At 53.4% G+C, this 21158-nt stretch overlaps 1 protein-coding gene across 1 annotated transcript in view; it reads right to left on the bottom strand.

Moving 5' to 3' along the window:
* KCNK3 (potassium two pore domain channel subfamily K member 3) overlaps positions 6368-21158 on the bottom strand; it is a 39069-nt gene continuing 24278 nt past the window's right edge. The window contains exon 2 of the mRNA XM_018055533.1: positions 6368-9681. Coding sequence (XP_017911022.1) covers positions 8765-9681 — 917 coding nt within the window. The 3' untranslated portion in view covers positions 6368-8764. The remainder of the gene's footprint in view (positions 9682-21158) is intronic.

Genomic DNA, 21158 nt, shown 5'->3' on the forward strand with positions numbered 1-21158 from the left:
ATTGGGTTGGCCTTCTGTGGGAGGGGGCACTGAAGAGGCTCCTGTGTGGGTTCTGAAAGCCCCCAAAGGGGCCCTCGAGAGCCAGCACTGGGAGCCAGGCCCCGCTGGGCTTCCATTGTCTTTCTAAGTCTTCACTCCAGTCTGAGGCTGTGGAAGGGCCAGAAATAGAAGGAGGGGGTGGGGAAAACATGCCTCCTTCCCTTTCTAAGTCCTTTCAATTGAAGGATGGTCTATTCTGGGAACAGGGAGAATACAAGCATTAGAATGGATTTGAGATTAAAGTTTTAAACTAGACTAGACTGGGACTTCCTTAAACCCAAGAGTGACCACAAAGCTCTGGGATTGGCCCCAGCTGTTATTTAAGAGGCAGGAATGGAAGAAGCAGGCTACTGTTGCTAAAGGCTATGAAGGCAGGAAAAACAACATCCACCAGGTTCAGACAGTGCAATAACCCTGCAGGCTATGGGGCTCTCAGCTGCCAGGGATGGAAATCCATCTGGGACTTACACTTTCGGCCTCCTGTGACAAGATGGCCTGAGGTCAGGAGTTCCAGGGGCTGCTGGAACAGTGATGGATGAGCTCTGCGTCTGCTCCTTCTGCCAGCCTCTCTGTGCCCGCAAGGTCTTCTCTCGTGGCTGCCAGGACTGTCGGCATCACACGCAGACCTGGCAGAGTCTGATCAAAGTAGAGCAGCAGTTCCTCTTCCGGGATTTCTTTTAGGAAAGCCTCTCCCAGTAGCCCCCAGCAGACTCCTCTGAAGAACCCATTAATCAGAATGAAACACACACGTACTAACCCAATCTTTGGAAAGACACTTGAGGTCTCTGAGACTGGCTTGTTTCCTGGAACTGGGGCTGGGGAAGGGTGAGCACCCGAGGAATGTCTCCCTCTGCCTTCAAGGCGGAAGGGCGCAGGGATGGCTCTTGATTAGGTAATCAGAACTGTCTGCCACAGGACTTCCCCAGCGGCTCAGCGGTAAAGAATCCGCCAGCAATGCAGGAGAAGTGGATTTGATCCCTGAGTCGGGAGGATTCCCCTGGAGAAGAAAATGGTAACCCACTCCAGTATTCTTGCCTGGAGAATCCCATGGACAGAGGAGCTTGGCAGGGGGGTAAACCCCATGGACAGAGGAGCCTGGGGGGGCTTACCGTTCATGGGGTTGCAAAGAGTCGGACATGACTGGGGGACTAAACAGCAACAATAGTGTCTGCCACAGTGGTTCACACGACAAGCTCCAGGAGAGTTTTGGTGGGCTGCAAGCTCACCGTGAGGTGGCTGCCCATGTGTTAGATGTGCTGTTAAGTTGCATTAATAGGGGCATCCAGAGCAAGGGAGGGGAGGGTCATCACCTCTGTGTGGCTGGACCACCCAAGGCAGATCAAGCTCCCGGGGAAGAAGTAACCCAAAGCTCTTCCAGAGAAGGGCTGATGAGAGGTCTAGATGCACTGTTTATGGAGGTGTGGATGAAAGAATAGGATGTTTAACCTGGAGAAGATTGGGAGGTACCTGTCCGTGTGGGGAGCAGTTCTTGAACAGGAAGAATTCAATAGAAAGAATATGGCCAATGTCTCCATATGGTCATTAGAGATGCTTTTCAGTGAATAAAGGGGCTGCCTCAGAGGGAAAGGGCCCTGTAAACGAGGCCGGATGGCCTGGTAGGTAAGATGCTGAGGGGATTATTGTTTGTGGGGAGGCTGGACTAGAGGCCTTCCAGGCAGGGATGTGCACTGAGTATTGTCAGAGATTCCTGGGTGGGGCTTTGCCACTTACTGAAAAGCAGAGATATTACTTTGTCAACAAAGGTCCGTCTAGTCAAGGCTATGGTTTTTCTAGTGGTCATGTATGGATGTGAGAATTGGACTGTGAAGAAAGCTGAGCGCCAAAGAATTAATGCTTTTGAACTGTGGTGTTGGAGAAGACTCTTAAGAGTCCCTTGGACTGCAAGGAGATCCAACCAGTCCATCCTCAAGGAGATCAGTCCTGGGTGTTCATTGGAAGGACTGATGCTAAAGCTGAAACTCCAATACTTTGGCTACCTCATGTGAAGAGTTGACTCATTGGAAAAGACCCTGATGCTGGGAGGGAGTGGGGGCAGGAGGAGAAGGGGGATGACAGAGGATGAGATGGCTGGATGGCATCACTGACTCGATGGACATGAGTTTGAGTGAACTCAGAGAGTTGGTGATAAACAGGGAGGCCTGGTGTGCTGCAATTCGTGGGGTCGCAAAGAGTCGGACACGACTGAGCGACTAAACTGAGCCATGTGACCTTAGACAAGTCACTTAACATCTCTGAGTCTTACCTTTCCTATCTACCAGAAGGAGGGTAACAGCATTTGTCTGCCAGGGTGGTTGTGAGATCTGTCAATTCGGGGGTACACAGTAGACACTCATTAATGAATAAACCCTTGATTCTCGAGCATGTCCTTTACCTTTGGAGAAGAGTTGGCACAGTACCTTCTGGAAGCCAAAATTCTCCTTGGAACTTCTTGTGGCCTGGAATGAAGGCAGAATGAGAGGTTTTACGACAAAGGTGAGGACAGAGCACAGCACAGCCGGCCAGGCTCCCTGCCCCAGCGGCAGCCTCGGTCTCTCTCCCTAGTTAAACCTGTGTAGTTGGAAGGACAGGACCACTCAGACCCCGACACTGGGTCTGGAACAAGCCCAGGGACCTAGGCCTTCTTCCTACCACTCCGATCTGGTAGTCAGACCAGCATATTCTGTGGTCAAGGATGACCTGTTCACATGCTCCCTCTTCAGTAAATGAGAACTGTGGAAGTGTGTTGACTTGGGGACGTGGCTTGGGTCAAAGGCATGACCATTTCCCAGGGAGCCCCTGGCCCTTCCAGGTGAAGGGCAGGGGCTGTTTTTAAGGGTGTTCTGCTGCCCTTAATCCAAAATCCAGGGCTCTGGGTAGAGTTTGCTCAAGTGAAGTGGGTAAAATGTTTAGGACTCCTTGTCTCCTTCTGTTAACGAGCTCTGTGAGCCACCTCCACCTGGGGCTCTCCAGCCCAGGGGAACCAGCCTGGCATGCTTTGGGGGACAATTGGGGCCCAGAAGTACTGGGGCCAAGCAGGAGCCCTCACCCAGCACATCCACCGTCAATATGGAAGTGAATATGGAACAGTCTGGGCTCTCAGGACCTTGTACCTTTCTTTAGTTTTATCATCTGTAAAATGGAAGTGTTAATCCTCACCTAAATCATGGAGTTGTCCAATGAGGCAATAAGACAATGAAGTGAGAGGGCTTTGTACATGGAAAATGCCCCTTGTGTGGACTTCAGGGAGTTCACGGCCAGAGAAAATTATGGAGAAGATCATGTCAGTTCCATCATAGCCCCCATCCTTATCGGGGGGGTGGGGGCGGGGGTGCACCACCTACCAGGCCCTTCCCTGCAGCTGGGCAACGAGGGGCAGGGGTGTGAGTCTCCTGGTGTTTGTCCAGATGTAGATGTGGGAAACTGCCAGCACTGGAGTGACTCAACCTCGGAGATTAGCAGCTTTCATCTGAAATCAGAGTTAGGGAAGGCTGGGTGCTTACTCTGTGTGGGTGTGTGGGAGGCGGCGTGGAAAGTGAGACTATATCTGGATTCCAGTCCTGGCTATCTTGCCTCATGACCTTGAGTGTCTCACTTCCTTTCTCTGAACCAAAATCACTTCCTCCCTTCCTCTGAAAGAGGAGCTGGACCGAAAATCTAGAGGAGTGTGCATGTGTGTATGTGATTGTCTGCAAGCTTTGATCAAGGTGATGGCAGTGCCTGAGGCTGTTGCTCTAGTATCACTGGGCGAGAGCCGGGGACCGTGTCCACTACACACTGGGCAGTTCAAGCGCCCCTCAGGAAACAGAGTCTCAGTCTTCTAGCTTGAACTCAACTTCGGGCCTGAGAGGGGACTTCAGTTTCCTGCTACTCAGTGCAGATGGCGAGGTGTGCCCTGGGGTGGGGCTGTTGCCTTTTGCTCTGACAATATATCTGTTCTGAAGTCCTTCCTTGGCCCTAGACACCCCTTCCCTGCCCTTGGCTTCCTGAGATAAGTTGTGGTAAAGCTGTTGGCCTTGTGGGGGCAGTGCTGAGCCAGAAAAAAAGAGCTAAATGGTTCTGTTTGTGGGCATGTGAGGACCTGAGGTGGAACCGAACTTCTTGGCTCCATCAGGATCCGTCATCTCTGAAGGGAGACATTTTTAAGTTATGGCCTCCTGTCACCAAGGTTCCGAATAAGAAACCACATGTCCTAAACAGCTCAATGGGCTTCCCAGGTGGCACTAGTGGTAAAGAACACGCCTGCCAATGCAGGCGACGAAAGAGATGTGGGTTCGATCCCTGGGTGGGGAAGATGCCCTGAAGGAGGGCGTGGCAACCCACTCCAGTATTCTTGCCTGGAAAATTCCATGGACAGAGCAGCCTGCGAGCTACAGTCCATGAGGTCGCAAAGAGTCCGACATGACTGAAGCGCTTTGGACACGTGTAAACAGCTCTAACTTCTGCCAAACCTTTGCTGAAGACGTGGCCTGCCCTGGGGACAGGATGCAATGAGCTAGCTGAGACCATGCCCTTCCTAGCCAAGAGGCCAGGGCTCAAATCCCGACTCTGCCACCAACCCACTGCCTGACCTTGGCAAATGAGTTGCTCCAAGCCTTGGTTCGAGCTGATGCATAATCGGGAATAAAATATGTATTTCATAATGCCATGGCCTTCAGTTAGAGAAGGAGTTATAAGCTAAGCTCCTTTTGGAATTTATTGAGGGGGAAAGGTCAACCTTCTCCCTTCATCAGACAGAGATTTCACTAGGTCAGCTTTCCCAAAGTGCGCTCTGTGGGACTCAGGGTATGAGGAGATGCCGTGCAAACAGAAGAGCTGGTGCTGCGAGTGCATTTGGGCAGCACTGGGTGGAGCCCAGGTGAACAGCTGCGTCTGGGGCCAGGCTTCTCAGAACCTTCACTGAGCTAAGATGTCGCGGGATGCTCCACGCTTGAGCAGTGTTTTTCCTCGCCCCACCCCTCGGGTTCATCTGACCAAGAAACCTTCTTCCCACAAGGCACACCATGGGACTCATTTTGGGAAGTTTCCGTTGCAGCCCCTTTTCTCTCTTAGCTCCCAGGAAGCTTCGGTCTCCATCTGAGGCCAGTGCTGAGGCACCACATCAGGCGAAATCGTGGTATTTTTATACCCCTCCGGGCTCTGTGGTGCTGGTTTGCTATTTTTGTTTTGCTGTACATATACTTTTTAGTGCAGGATGCCTCAGAGGCTGGGTGGAAGTGAGGAGGGTGAGGGAGGCATCATCTGGAGATAAAAGAGCCCGCGCGAGGGCCACAGGCTGTTCCAAGCCATTAGGAGCTATGGGCAGGGGCTGGGATGCTGTTTCAGCACTGCCACCTTTCAGATCACCCCTCGGAAGACTAGGATGAATGCCGCCCCTGGGGCATTGCTTCCACTTCTGATGATTTTGCTCTAGGCAATGAAGAAAGGAAGGCAAGGGTCAGCAAGTTTATGTTCTGTAGGAACTGCTTAGGAAAGTCGAAGCAATCTTGGATCGGTCACTGCTGACCTCAAGAATGACACTGTTTCTTAACTTAGCTGTTCTAAGAAAGATAGAGGCAGACAGGCTGTGGACAGGAAGCCTTGGCTTTTGATGAGATGTCTTAGGTGCAGGTGAGCCAACAGGAGCTCGAGTTCTGCGGTGGCCAACCCAAGGGCTGAGGCCAAGCAGTGTGGTCCAGGGGCCTTCCCCCAGCTACAGGGAGCAGCCAGGAGCGCCTCAAAGGCTGGCTGTGTCCTGCTTCCTGTAGGTGCCACCACTTCTTTCTCTGATTCCTGAATCCCCAGTAAATAGGTCTTTCTCTGTATCTTTCAAGTGACCTATATGGGTAGGTGGGAGGACTGTGATAAGGTGCCCCTGCCCCTACCCCTTTTATTTCAATCTGCAGGGAGCAAACCATTAGTAGGGAGAGAAATCAATTTAGTGGGCTGTGACCAGCATTTTATAACATGAACTAGAATAGAAAGCATTAGAGTGCACTGGCTGTAGTACAGGTTTCATGAAAGATAGACAGAAAGGTACATAGATAGGCATGGGTTGTGGTGTCAAAAGCCACTGTGGCTCACACTCAGTGACATCTGGAAGCCAGTGGCTAGCTGATTCCAGGCACTGGCACCAGCTGGGCAGGGCCCGTCTGCTCCGGGGTCTGTCCTGGGTTCTGGGGCCCACTGCCAGGCTGAGCTGTCCCTCCACACCCAGAGAAAAATGAACCTCGAAGAGAAGTGCCCTCTATGTATCTCCCCCTGAGCTGCATTTGCTGTGTGTGTCCGCAAACCCTGGCGGGGGTGTGGCTGCTCCCCAGAGTACATGATAACAGAGGCAGCTGAGCCTGAGCCTGGTCTCCATGGACAGTATTTATTAGGCGCCATTCTGGGTGTGAAGACAGATACACAGGAGGGGCTGAGGGCAGGCCGTGGCAGCTGCGGCCTTTGGGGTCCAGGGGCTGCCCGGGGTGAGGGTGTGGGTGCAGGGGCATGTCACCCACACGTATTGCATATTCTGTGGCAGTGTGCCCAGGCATAAGGCATTGGGGAAGCAGAGAGGCTGCCTGCAGTGGGAGGGGTGAGGGAAGCAATGTTGGCCTTCCAGTTCACTAGGAAAGACCGGCTGGAGACAGAGCAGCCCACTCTGTGAGCGCCATTCGGCCTCCTTCCCCACCATCTCCCTGCAACTTTGGTTGTGGCTCCCTCGGGATTGACGGGACGGGACCCCTCGAGGGCAGGGTCACACACAGGACAGAAGCAGCCAGCACCGCCGCACCCCTCAACGAAGACACAGAGGGCAAACCCAGGTCCTGGGCCCCGCTCTCTATGGCACCTGGGCAGCCAGGTCCTCCCCACTGGGACAGGACTCACACACAGACTTCCTCCCTCCTGGAGACGCCCAGAGGCTGAGCATGTGGTCGGGGTAGGGCTGGGGCTGATCACCTTGGGGGCCCCCACTCCAGCTTCCCTGAATGCCAGGGTCGGCCCTGTTCAGCAGTGTTAAGGAGCTGACACAGGAGCAGTAAGAGGGAGTAGTCTGGAGGGGGAGAGGCCCCTCACCCACCCCTCGATGGTGTCCTGAGTCACGGTCCCAGTTCCTGCTCTGGGTGCCAACGGTGAAGAGCCTAGGATCTCACCTCCATCTGCTGCCCTCCACCTGAGCTTCCAGGTCGCAGGTGGGGCAGGCAGTGGGTGCAACAGGGGGGGCCGTTCCTTGCTGCAGCCATGGTTTCTCTCTAGCTCCTTGGGACACAGGTACCATCGCTGTCTGTGGGGCCAGAGATCACGTCCCAGGAGGACAGGCCTGTGGCTCTCTAGGCCACTCTGCCGGATTCCCAGACTCCTAGAGCCCAGCTCCTGGCCTTTCGTTTGTGAGTCTCAGCTTTGTTTACCTGGCCCTAAGGATTCCCCTGTTTGTGAGGGGGAAGTTCAGAGACTGCGCAGGGGATGGGGGTGGGGGTGAGCATCCTGCCCTGTGTCAGCAGCCCACTCAGAGCCCTGCATCGTGGCCAAGTAGAGGATCGGCTGAGCCCAGCACAGGCTCAGTCCTGAGCTCTGGTCCTGGTCTAAGGGCCAGCTGCCCACCCAATGCCAGGGTGTGCAGGCCAGGAACTTTGCTTGCAAAGAGCAGGCAGAGGAGTCAGAAGGCAAGAGCACTGGGGACAAACAGCCTGTGTTCTTGCTCCCCTTTGCCTTTTGTTACCCGTGTCATCTTGGGCAAGTCGCGTCACACGTCTGGGTTTCAGTGCCATCTGTAAAATCGGGGTGAGAACTCCTGCCCTGGTGACCTAACTGGGGGCGGGGCGGGGTGGGGGGAGGTTGAGAATCAAACCAATCAGTAGAGAGGACAGGGTTTTCCAACTTGCTCCTCAGATCTAAGAGTCAGTGATTAGTAGCAGCAGCCAGTGACCACAAGGAGGAAGTTTTCTGTTTGATTCCAAGGGTGGTGTCTGATCTGGAAGGCTGGGTCTGCCTGCAGGCCAGTTAGCTCTCATCTACAGGGGGCCCATCCAGCAGACTGTTGGGCCCCTACCTGCCCCTTCCCTTCTCCACCCCTCCTGCAGCCTGCCTGCCCCTGCTTCCATCTGCCTGCCCTCTGGGGACTAGCTTTAGGGACTGCTGGGTTTCCATTTCCTCCAAAACTGCAAAGCCATGCAAAACAACACCAAAGGGCGTGGGAGACTGGGAGACACAGCTGGGGATGAGCAAGGGGAGTGGGACTGAGTGGGGGTGACCTCGACAAAGACACCTGACTTCTGGAGCCAAGGGAAGGCAGGAGACCTGGAAGGACAGAGGTATAAATAGAGATGCACACTTACACGGAACACTAATTTCCCTCCGGAAGGAGGAGGGGGAGGGGCTGGGGGGCTCTGGATACCAGCAGGGGCCTCTGCGAACTGGCGAGCTCCTAATTTTTCCAAAGGGATGGGAGGCTCCCAGCTTCTGCCTTCCCTCCCCGACTCCCCTCCCCACAAGTTTCACATTTCTCGGAATTTGCAGGGCGCAGATGGGGACTCCGGGGTTCCTCAGAGCCCCAGCTCCTGCCGGCTGGTGCGAGCAGGCACAGTCGGAGATGGGGGGCAGGGGGAGGGTGGTGAGGGGTGTAGGGGCGCCCCCACGGGGCCGAAGGCGGCTGGGACGGTCCCTTCGCAGACCCCTGCTGCTCCTGGGGCAGAAGCCCCTTTCCCCCTCACCCCGCCCCACCCCGCCCGTGCTCTTAGGTGCTCCAGGCCCCAGAGGGGGGCGTTCACACGGAGCTCCTGCGCTTCATGAGGCTGCGGAAAGTGGACAGGCTGTGTAGGCCGGTGGACACGGAGCTGATGGCGGAGCGCTGCGCCCCGCTGCACAGACAGCGGTGCGAGGGCGTGTCGCTGTAGCGGCCGCCCCCTCCCGGCGATGAGTGGCTCTGCTCGACGCACGTGTCGGACGTGGAGAGGTCCCGCGGGATGATCATGGGGATGGAGTACTGCAGCTTCTCGCGGCTCTTGTACCAGAGGCACGAGCACATGGACTGGAAGTGCAGCACTTCGGCGTAGACATTCCGGAAGCCGCCGCCGCCGCCGCCCGCCGCAGTGGATGAGGCGGTGTCGGTGGTGTGCGCGCTGCCGCCCCCGCCGCCCGCGCCGCCCCCGCCGCCCGCCTGCCCGTTGCGCGTGAGCAGCGCGCGGTGCTCGGCGTCGCGCTTCTCGTCCTCGGCGTTCATGGTCATGAAGCGCAGCACCACGAGGTTGAGGAAGGCGCCGATGACCGTGAGGCCCGTGAGGATGTAGACGAAGCTGAAGGCCACGTACTGAGGCTGCGTCTGCAGCGCCTGGTCCTTCTGCAACGCCACGTAGTCGCCGAAGCCAATGGTGGTGAGCGTGATGAAGCAGTAGTAGTAGGCCTGGAAGAAGGTCCAGTGCTCGTAGTAGGAGAAGGCGGCGGCGCCGATGCACAGCGTGCTGATGCACGAGAAGAAGCCAATGAGCACCATGTTGGCCATGGACACGTCGGCGCGCCGCATGCCCAGCCCCCTCTTGGCTCGGTGCAGCAGGTACTTCACGAAGGTGTTGATGCGCTCGCCCAGGCTCTGGAACATGACCAGCGTGAGCGGGATGCCCAGCAGCGCGTAGAACATGCAGAACACCTTGCCGCCATCGGTGCTGGGTGCCGCGTGGCCGTAGCCTAGAGGAGAACGGGGCGAGAGGAGAGAAAGCACATGCTGATGGGGCTGCCCTTCCAGAAACCTGCCTCCCTTTCCCCTGCTCTCTCCTCATCTTCTGCCACGGTGGTGCGGAGTCTGGCCTCTTTTTCCCGACAGGGAAGTCTGGCCTACTGCAGCCCATGAGGTCGCAAAGAGTCGGACACGACTGAGCGACTGAACTGAAGAAAAGATAACACAGTTATGGGTGCATCCTTGTCCCCAGGCACTGTGCTGGTTCCTCACTGATGATTTTTTCCGTTTATTCTTCTGACCACTCCCTGGGGGTCGGTAGAGAGAAAGAAGAAGCAGGGAGGGTTAAGTGCCTTTCCAAGGTCACACTGTTTGGAAGCAGAGCAGCCTGCCTTCAAATTAGAGTCTGTTTGATCAAAGACCCTACCTTTTTCTATACCCAGAAGAGGAGCTGACTGATGCTGCTGTTGGGAACTTAGTCACGGGTTGCATGAAGAGCACTGGCGAGCCAGTTGGGAGACCTGGCTTCCAGTTCACTGCCTGTGGGCATTGGACCTGTTCCTAGTCCTCTCCAGGCCAGGGTTTCCTTGACTATAAGGGAGGAGGCTGGACTTACTGAGTTCTGACATCCTGGGGTTCAATGTGAAGGGAGGGAAACTGGGTTCCTTGATGAGTTCCTTGCTGCCAGCTAAAGCTTGGGGGGTAGTTCCCCACTGGAGCTCCCAGAGGCAGCCAGCCCACTTGTGTCAGAGAGGGGGAAAGGAGACAGTCCCCTCCCCCCATGAATTAGTGCTCCACAGTCCTCATCAGACTCTGTCTGGGGCCCTGTGGTCATCCTCTGTGCCTGCCCCGGAAGTAGGGTCTGTCCTTATGGCGAGGTGGTGTTGCCTTTGTCAGAGCAAGAACCTTCCAGGTGTTACTATCACCAGGCAGGCAATCTCAACCCATACCATGCCCACCCTGCCCTTCAGTCCTTAGCCAGGAGCCAGGCAGAGGCAAAGCCTCCTTCTGAGCCAGTTATCACATGGCCTCCGTCAAGAGTTCTGCCTGGAGGACTTCTCTGATGGTCCAGTGGACAAGAATCTGCCCATCAATGCAGGGGGCTCAGTTTCGATCCTTGGTCCGGGAGGGTTCTACATGTGTTGGAGCAGCTAAGCCTGTGTGCCACAACTACCGAGCTGGTGTTCTAGAGCCTGCAGGCTGTGACTACTGAGCCTGTGTGTTGCAACTGCTAAAGCCCATGCACCAGAGCCCGTGCTCTACAACAAGAAGAAGCCACTGCAGTGAGGAACTCGATCAACACAGCAAAGCCTGGCCCCTGCTCACCACGACGAGAGAAGCCCCGCGCACAGCAGCAAAAAGCTAGTGCAGCCAAAAAAAGAAAAGGTCTACCTGGAGACATGGAGGGAAAAGGACCTTGGATGGAAACTCAGAAGCCATTGCACAAGTTCTGGCCGTGTCATTAGTGGCTGTGTGACCTTGGGCAAATTACTCCCCCTCTCTGAGCTTGTTTCCTCATTTGTAAAATGATGTCTACTGGTCCTGGCCCTGCTTCCTTCACTGGGTTATTAAGATACTTATTACTTTTATCAATAGATTGTTATAATAAAGTAATGCTTTCTATTTTCCCCTCCCTTCTCAGCCTTACCAGACTTAACCAAATGCTTCTTCCCTGCAGCCATCCTGGATTGCTCACAGCTGGAAGTGATCTCTGCCTTGAGTGGCACTGAGAATGTTCAGCTTTGAAGTCCAGGGCCCGCTCTGTCATTCAGGCTCCCAGCTACATATGAACAGCTAATACTGGCTTGGGATCTGTGGGAGTGGACATTGCTGGACCTTGTCATGTTCCTGCCTACCTGCCCCCCGTCCCACACACATTGCCAGCCAGGCCTGTGGGGTATGCCCCAAATTCATTTGATGAGTTGATGGCAAAGCAGGATATCATCTGCCCTGGTGTCTGATCTGCATTCAAATCCTTACTCTGCTATGGACTATGTATGTGTTTTGTTGTTTGTTTGTTTTAAAAAAACTGTCTGAGGAGGACCTCCCTGGTGGTCCAGTGGTTAGGACTCCTTCCACTGCAAGGGGCATGGGTTCGATCCCTGATTGAGGAACTAGGATCCTGCATGCCACTCAAGGTGGCCCAAAAATAAAAATAAAAAAAACCTCCTTAGCCTTAGTTTCTAACATCTGTTAAATGGGGCTATAACTAGCATCTGCATCACAGGGCTTTAGGGGAAAAATAAGTGAGAGAATGTGTATAAGGCACTTAGCATAGAGTCTGGTACATATCAAGTGCTTGAATGATGAAGCGCCAGGTTTCCTCCACATTTCCAAGAGATCACCTGGGCTGGTGGACAGCTCAGATCCAGTAAAGTCGGCATCGCTGTGAATCTTAAAGCTTAGGGAGGTCTGGGGTGTGTGAGGTTGCGGGCTGCTCTTAGATTGGGTTCCCCTGCTCCCCAACTATAGCATCTAGCTGGTGACAGTGTCATCCCTTGCCAGGGGCCTAGATAGCTGAGCTCTGGAGTCGCTGGGCCTGGCCCGTCTGGGCCCCAGCAGGGTGAGAACAGATTGTGCCCGCCAGCTTGGCCACGGCAGCCAGACCACAACTCACCTAGACAGCTGGGCGGGCCCTGAGCCAGAGTAGCTCCTCATCCTGTCCTTCCCTGTCCCCCAGCGGAGGGTGTTGGGGAGAGCCTGGCACTGTGGCTGGGGCTGAACACAGATTGGAAGGCATGGACCAGCCTCGGCTTGACCACATGCTGGCTGTGTGACCCTGGGCAAATCTGTTCCCCTCTCCGGACCCCTCTGGTCTGCTCTGCACTGTGGGGGTTTGAGCTTCAGTTGGTAATTCCTACCCTGGCCGTCACTGCTACAGCTGCCGTCAGGAGTAAAGGAGAGAGAATTCCCTAGTGCTCCAGGGATTAAGACTCCATGTTTCCATGGCCAGGAGCCTGGGTTTGATCCCTGGCCAAGAAACTAAGGCCCCAAAAGCTGTGTGGAGCTGCCAGAAAAAAAAGTATAGGAGAGACTGGACATGAAAGTACTTTGGAATTTGTGGAGTTCTGGAAGGAAGGGGCAGTGAGCGGATCTCACGGGGGAAAGCCGGCCTGAGAGTGTAGTCCTGAGGATCAGGAAGTTCCCGCGGGGTCAGGCACCTGTATCCCACCGTTTGAAACATAGGCCACTGTCACCACCACTGCCCCGTCGTCTTGTGTTTGTTCATAAGCTGGGACTGCTCCTGACCCTCCATCCTTTAGGAAAACCCAGTGCCTGCCTGCCTGGCAGCCTCAATGCCCACTGTGGCTGCCCACAGAGCCCCCCACCCCCGCTGCAGAGCCTCGTGCCCTGGTACAGCCACTGTCCTGTCCAGGGTGGCCCCTGCCTAGACATGCCTCACACTCTCAGTCAGATGCCCTCCAGGGCCCACTCTCCCTTCCTACCACACGCTGAGGCTTCAGATCTTATCCTTCAGATACATTTTAAACTTTAATGCTCAAAAACTTCCTACAAGGTCGTTATTATGACTATCTCCATTTTTTATGGTTGGAATAATGAAGGCTGGAGAAGCCTCGTGAGTTGGCCAAGGCCTCTAGACACTCTGACTCATTGTTCATTCCGATGCCTCAGAGCCAATTTATCACCCAGAAAGGCAACCAGGATGGGAAACTGAGGCCACAGAGAAGAGCATCCCACTAGGAGCCCCGTCCCTGGACGCTGCCCTGAGCTGGACGTGGCAGAAATGGCAACAGGGGTGTGATGCCAAGGCATTCGGACGCTTCTCTGAGCATCAGGCCTAGGGTTAGTGTGCCCCCGCCCCTTCGCCTGTTCTATTGTCACTGGGTGAAAGAGCGAGGGAGCCGGGAGGACCTACTGACGTGGGCACCCAGCTTGTAGGGGTGCCAGCTGGGGTGGAGCCTCTCCCTGGGGGCCCTGGAACTTCTGGGAAGTAACTGGGAGTTTGGCAAGTCCTGTCTGCCTGCCAGCAGGCTAGCCGGCTGCCGCAGTGCTCGCCCCCATCAGGCTTGGGTTTACGAGGGAGAGAGGGATGAAGGGAGTCCCCATTTTTTCCTTCCTGTCCAGCCCCGTGCATCTCAGGGTAAGGGGCTCCCTCTGTTCTTGTGTGACCCTGACACACACACAGGCTGTGCTCTGGGGCTGATTCTCTGAGGGTCCTCCCTCACAATACCTGATGACCCTCCAGCCAAAACTCTCATCCTGACCAGGAAGCTCAAGCCCCTGCCTCTCAGAGCGCTGACTGGGGCTGCGCCAGTCCCCTCTTCTCCTAGCCACCTTTTCTGAATCCACTATAGACTTAACGATCCTCAGAGCCAGAAAGGTCCTTACTGATCATATGGCCTAGTCTTTACATTGTACAGATGAGATACTGGAGGCCCAGAGAGGGAGAGTGACCTGTTCAAGGTCACACAGCTAGCGAATGGCAGAGCCAGGACTATAACCTGGGTTATTCCATCCCAAACTCAATGCTCTGTCCTCTGCCCTCTGTCTCAGTATAACCTATTCATTCAACCAGAACCCAGCAGCCCCTGCTTGGGAGCAACCCAGCTAAGAGATGCCTAGAAACCTGGCTGGAACATAGAATTTACCTGAGGAAGTCAGGTGGCTGGATGTAAATAGTCATTATGAATATTTTGAGACGACAGGAAAAATTAGGTGGGATGGGAACCTCAGGGCCTCAGCTCTTCTCTTTCCTTCCCAACATCACCAAGGGGCTCAGAAATTGGCTGAAGCTCTGTCTTCCAGGGAGACACAGAGGGTTGGGGTCCAGCCGTCCCTGTTACTGAACTTTTTCTCCCTGTGGCCTGTTTCCTTCTAGTCAAAGCACAAATAACCAGCCTGAGCCCTTGGTAATGGCCTTGGCTGGGTTGGACTCAGCTGTGTGGTCCTGTTGACCTCACATGCCCACAAGCTTGAGTGCCTGACCTCTCACTCTTGGCCTAGCTGGCAACACGGTTAGAACGCTGGCCACAGCCTTGGGTGGAAGAACATCATGGAACTAGGGGACTGGAGATCTGAGGCTCTGACCTGGCCCTGACCATAACCAGCTTGTGCCTTGGGCAAGTCCTTTTTCTTCTCAGGGGTTCAGTTTTCCTCATTTGTGACATGGAAAAATAGGAGAAGATAAAAGGTCCTCACCTTTCCACCCTGGCTATGGATGCCTTTCTTTTTTGGTTTACCCACTCATTCATATAGTCTAAATTTTGAAGGACTTTACATACGAAATATAATATGTTGATCAGTACAATGTAGCTACTACCTAGAATAGGCACTGAATAGATAATTGTGAAAAAGTGAATTATTTTCCCATCAAAATTAATTAGAAACACATTTGCCAATCAGAACTTCTGATTAACATGGGATAACTGATTTTAAGAGACTGAATTAAGTTATTGTTATGCTTTTTAAATAGTGAAAATGGATATGTCTGTTTTCCACAGGAATCTCTGCAGTTTAGTGGTATAGGTAAGAGTAGCCTCTGGAGTCAAAGAGATTTCAACTGTGACCAGGTCATTTAATCTCCTAGGTGCCTTAGTTTCCTCATCTGTAAAATGGGAATAATGATGCACTGAACTCATAGAGTGGCTATGGGGATTTGATAAGTTAGTCGACTTAAAATGCTCAGGATTTTGTGTGTTGTCGCTCAGTCATGTCGAACTGTTTGCGACCCAATGAACTATAGCCTGCCAGGCTTCTCTGTTCATGGGAATTCTCCAGGCAAGAGTACTGGAGTGAGTTGCCATGCTCTCCTACAGGGGATCTTCCCAACCCAGGGATCAAATCCAGGTCTCCTGCATTGCAGGCCAATTCTCTATTGTCTGAGCCATCAAAGAAGCCCAAGGATATTGGAATCAATAAATATTAATCATTATTATGAATATTTGGGGAAACATCAAGATTAGATGGTCGTTAAAGTTCCTTTCACCATCCGCATTCTGAGATCAGTGTTGCCCAAAGGTAGATTTCCTAGAATACTAATTTCATGGACTGTTAATAACTGTTGGGTGAGAAAAGTCTTGCTTAGTTAAATTGCAGGGAATGCTGAATTCAACTGGATTCTTTGTCATTTAAGCGGAGGCTATATCAGAGCCCTACACGTGTTCGTGAGCAAGGTCAGACAAAGTTGGGAGAATGTGCTTACGTTTTCCTGCTTATGTAACCTTGGAGTGCTTCTCTTATGGTGCTTACTGCTGGACAAATGTTCCTTGGAGCAACAGTTTGGGAAACATTCTTCTGTAGCATCAAGAACTCTATGGTTCCTTATTCTAGGTCCCTGACTTTGAGATTCTCTGGTGTCCCACCTCTGGTTGGCCCAGCCCCTCTGTAGATTAGAAACACACAACCCTTGGTAATGCCTAGCTGCAACCTGTTTCTGGGTTCCCCGCAGACTTAGTTATCTAATGTAAATACGGCCCTGGCCAGGCTGATGTTTGCCCTAAGAGAAGGTGGATGAGATGACCTGTGGCCAGAGATGCCCACAGGCTGTGCGCTCTGGGCCAAGCTGGGCTGATGCAAAGCTGCACATGGGGAGGAGGTGTGACCTCAGGGTGCTGTCTGGGCCTGGTAGGACAGCCAGAGGACTGGGGGCTTGAGAGAGACAGGGACGTTCCCGGGGACTGGCTGTGAGACCCTAGGTGCCCCCAGAGGGGGTGGGGCTCTCCCGCTGGGCCTGCGGAGGGCACCTCAGAAAGGCCCATGGAGGACTCACAGGCACAGACAGGGAGCCACCCCCTTGGTACAGAGGTGGCAGCAATGTGAAGCCAGGAAGTAAGAATGGAGGCGCTGCTGGTGCCTTTGGTGTGTTAAAGGAGAGGCGGCGGAAGAAAGCTGGCAAGATTGCCCAGGCCTTCTGGATGGAGGCAGGAGAGAGGCTGCCCAGCTTGGTGGAGGTGGGGCAAGGAGGCAGGCCTCCTCCTTCCATCCTCCAGAATCCGGCTCAGACCTCGCCTTTTCCAAGAACCTTCAGAGCACCTTCCCAGGGCTGGAGGCACCTCTCCCTCTGCCTGGCTCCCGGGCCTGGATTTGTGCAGAGGAGCTCTGCAGGACTGTGAGCTTCTGGAGGGCCTGCAAGGCCCCTTGGTGTCTGGCACAAGGCCTGGTGGGTACAGCTGCTCAGATAACGCTGTTCAGCCCAGACAGCTGAGAAGTATGAGATGTGGATGAGAGAAACCTCCTTTAGACACCCAGGGTTGGGGGAGGATGGGGAGGAGAGGCCACTGTGACTCACAGCTCCTGCCCTCCCAGTGGCCCTCAGGACCCTGCGAAATGAAATCAGCTTCAGGGCCCAGAAGGGATCCCCTCTGTCCCAGGCCTGGCTAAGGCCTGAGGTAGGCCTGGGAAACCACTCACGCCTCAAGGATCTGGCCTGGGAGGAGGGACCAGTGCGCAGAACTGGGTCTGGAGTTTGTCCCCCTCCAGGCCAAAGCGCCAGGGAAGGGCAGTTCTCAGGCACAGCCCCCCTCCCTCGGCCCTGCCCCTCTCCAGGGCCTCTCTTCCCATCTTCCTGGCTCCTCTTCCAGCTTTTGTTTCTACTGCCCACCATGGTCCTCCCCCTTCTCCACCTTCTTCCCCAACTTTCCCCTGTGGGGGCCTTCTGCCCTCTCCTCTTTCTCTCTTTAAGCTCGCTCCCATCCACAGGTGCCCCATGACTCTGGCTTAGGGTCCTCTGATGTAGGACAGTCCCCCTCTTTCCCCCTCCCCAGGCCCACATGGGATTAGGGGGAGTTGAGGAGGGGGGGTGGTGCTGGTGTCATGGAAAATCGCCACGGCAGCCAAGGTCAGTGTTTGCAGACACAGCCTGGCCTGAAGCCAGGCCTGCCTCCCTGGCCAACTCCCTCTGGCCTATCCCAGAGGCCAGCTTTGCACAGGGGCCCTCAGAGGCACCCCAGGGCTGTTCTGCGTCCCAGGGGCCAGGGAGCCATCCGTCCTGGAGTATGGGAGACTATGTATTTCAACTCGTTCATTGTACAGATTGGTAAAATGAGGCCCAGAGAAGGGCAAGGACAGAGCCAGGACTGAAATCCAGGGCACTCTGATCTTGCTCAGTCCTCACTGCAGAGGGGAGCCCTCAAAAATCTGTTCTGGTAGGACAACAAAGAGTGAAGGTTGTTGTAAGTGTCCATTAAGTCAAAGGCTAGCTTGAGGTGGGTGATGGGGCCAAGAGAAGCAGACCCAGATGATGAAACCACGGTTTTTGATCTCAAAACACCTGTTTGAAAGCAAATCAGATGCAATATCTCAGGAGAAGCACTTTGAAACCTTCAATGCCCCATCCAAAGAGAAGGTTGTTATTACACAAATTATTAAGATGCAAGGCAAAAGCGGGAAATGGTTCAGGAAGAGTTTAAGATGGTGGGACCTCAGGGAGAGCTAATGGTGGAGAACTCCAGTTCAGGTATCAAGAAGGGCTTCACGGAGGAGATAGTATTTGCTCCGAGCCCTGAAGGATGGGTGGGAAATACAGGGCTCTGATGGAAGGGAGCTGCTAAAACAGACACAATGCTGGGAAGACACGTGGCATGTTAGGGGCAGAGAAAATTAACTCAAGGCTGAGTGGCATTCTCACTAATGGAGGCTGAGGGGGACATGACCAGACTCTCTCAAGAAGGCAGCTACATTATACATCTCAAGAACCTTGGAAATGTATCTGCCTGTGACCCTGCAATGCCACTTCTAGGAGTCTCTCCTGGCAAAAGAACCAGAGATCGGAACTAAGATTTATGAACAAGGATGTTTATAGCAGCATTTTCATTGTGAAAAATTGCAAACAGTCTGAATGTTCGCCAATAGAGTCTGGGTACTCTTGCCTGGAAAACCCCATGGATAGAGGAGCCTGGTAGGCTGCAGTCCATGGGGTCACTAAGAGTCGGACACGACTGAGCGACTTCACTTTCACTTTTCAGTTTCATGCATTGGAGAAGGAAACGGCGACCCACTCCAGTGTTCTTGCCTGGAGAATCCCAGGGACGGGGGAGCCTGGTGGGCTGCCGTCTCTGGGGTCGCACAGAGTCGGACACGACTGAAGCAATTTAGCAGCAGCAGCAGCAGACATTATGTGGTGGAATATTGCGCTGCCATTAAAGTGCTGTTCTTAGGAGTCTCTTAATTACATAAAAAGACTACTATTGAATATGGCATACAGATGGTAGGATACAACTCTTTATGTAATGGGATCCCACAGTAAACATACAAATATGAAAAGTGTAACTACACACACACACACACACACACACACACACAGAAATAGAAGCTAAAAAGCTCCTGAGAGTTTATCTTTGTAACATGAGGTGAAGTGACAATCCCTCAGTTGTGTCTGACTCTTTGCGATCCCATGGACTGTAACCCTCCAGGCTCCTCTGTTCATGGAATTTTCCAGGCAAGAATACTGGAGTGGGTTGCCAGTCCCTTCTCCAGGGGGATCTTCCTGACCCAGGGATTGAACCTGGGTCTCCCTTACTACAGTCAGACTCTTTATATCTGAGCCACAGGGGAAGAAGCCCCTTTGCATCATGGGCTCATGATTAATTTTAATTTTCTTTTATATATATTTTCTACAGAAATCTATTACTAAGTAGAAAGCAATGAATATTATAACAACAGCAAAAATTGGGGGTTATTTGGAGCAGAAAGTTCACTTGAATAGTGAAAGTTGGTATGGGAAGCAAAGCTAAAATGTGAAGCGCTTTGAAGGGGAGGGGCAGGAATTTAATCTTAACTTGAAGGCATTGAGGAGCAATTGACAGCTCCTGAGTATGGGAGGCACGTGCCAAAGAGGTAAGGAGATGGATTTTCCTGGCACCCCTGTGTGTATTGGTGGGGACGGCAGTGAGAAATGGCAGGAAGGATGCAACAGGAGACTTCTGCACGGTTCCATTGTCAAGGGCTCAGGCTTAAACTAGACTCAGGAGGGGAGAAGGGAGGGGAGGAAGGAAGGAGAGAGGAGGAAAGGAACGGAGAGGGGAGAAGGGAAAAAAGTAGATGCACCATGTGTGAGATAATCTCATATTTATTTGTGGATTTAAACTATAGGACCCATGTGTTAGTCGCTCAGTCATGTCTTTGCGACCCCATGGACTATAGCCTGCCAGGCTCCTCTGTCCATGGGATTCTCCAGGCAAGAATACCAGAATAGGTTGTCATTCTTTTCTCTGGGGATCTTCCCTACCCAGAGATCGAACGTGGGCTTCCTGAATTGCAGGCAGTTTCTTTACCATCTGAACCACCAGGGAAGCCATTTAAGGCCCAGGAAGGCAGAGATTTTTGTCTCTTTTGTTACTACCAGTTTCCCCATACTTAGAAGAGTGCTCAGCACATAACTGGCACTTAATAAATCTCTGTAGAATGAGTGAATCAGGGAAAGGAGACCTCACAGATGAGCCTGAAGGTTGAATGTGGTGGAACCAGGGAGGATGAACAGAGCATGAGGCCCAGGGCAGGCCGCGTTTTGGGCAGCAACCCTGGGTGTCCCAGGAAGGGTGCCGACCTGGGGCCTGCCAGGTCTGTTCTACGCCAGCCACTGCATCAGGCGGCCATGGCCCCGGCCTGTGGCCTCCCTGTATCCTGTGACCAGCTGGACAGAACATGTGCAAACTTATAACTTCTAGCAGATGGGATCTGGTGGGGTTTTAATTAAATGAATCCACCAGGGACAGTCTGGCATTGAGAAAGGAATTCTACAGCACAATTTAAAGTGGACTTGGCCCCCTCAGCAGATGGCTGGAGATGCCAGTCCCCCCGCACGCCCCGCCCTTGTGCTTCTTGAAAGGCTGTGTCTGTAAGTCTGGCATCTGGCTGGCCTGAGTCCTACACTTACACACTCTCTGGCTCTTCCTGCTTTGCCCATGGAAGAGAAGCAGGCTCGTGCTGGCATCTCTTTGTCAGACTCCCCCAAAAGGGACTGAACTGCTCCCAACAGGAAGTCTTGCTGGGTCATGGGGGCAACAGTGGCCAGCCTGGGTGTTCCCAGTTGACTGCACCACGTGTCCTGGAGCTGAGCCTGCCGGGAGCCTGGCCACCTGAGATTGCATCCTGCAGGCAGTGTTGTGTGGGGTGGAGGCTGGGCACAGGGTGAGAACCCTTGGACTGTCCTGGCCCAGAGGGTAGGGTAAGCAGGCATGGAGTTAAAGAACACCCAACCAGAATTCAGAAGTCTGGCTCTCATCCTCGTTCTGTCACTCCTTGTAGGAGAGGAGATGGTGAACTTTTTCCTATAAATGGCCAGATAGTAATATCTTAGGCTTCATAGGCCTTTTGGTCTCTTGCAACCGCTCACCTCTGCCATCATATCAAGAAAGCAGCCACAGACAATATGTAAATGAATTGGCATGGCTGTGTTCCAATAAAACTTTATTTACAGAAACAGGAAGTGGACCATATTCAGTCCCTAGGCCCTAGATGGCTGAGCCTGCTATAGGGTCTTTGTTAAGGCATGTCAGCTCCTGAGCCTCAGTTTTCTTACCTATTACAT

The sequence above is a fragment of the Capra hircus genome, chromosome 11, assembly GCF_001704415.2.
Source record: "Capra hircus breed San Clemente chromosome 11, ASM170441v1, whole genome shotgun sequence".
Lineage (NCBI taxonomy): Eukaryota > Metazoa > Chordata > Mammalia > Artiodactyla > Bovidae > Capra > Capra hircus.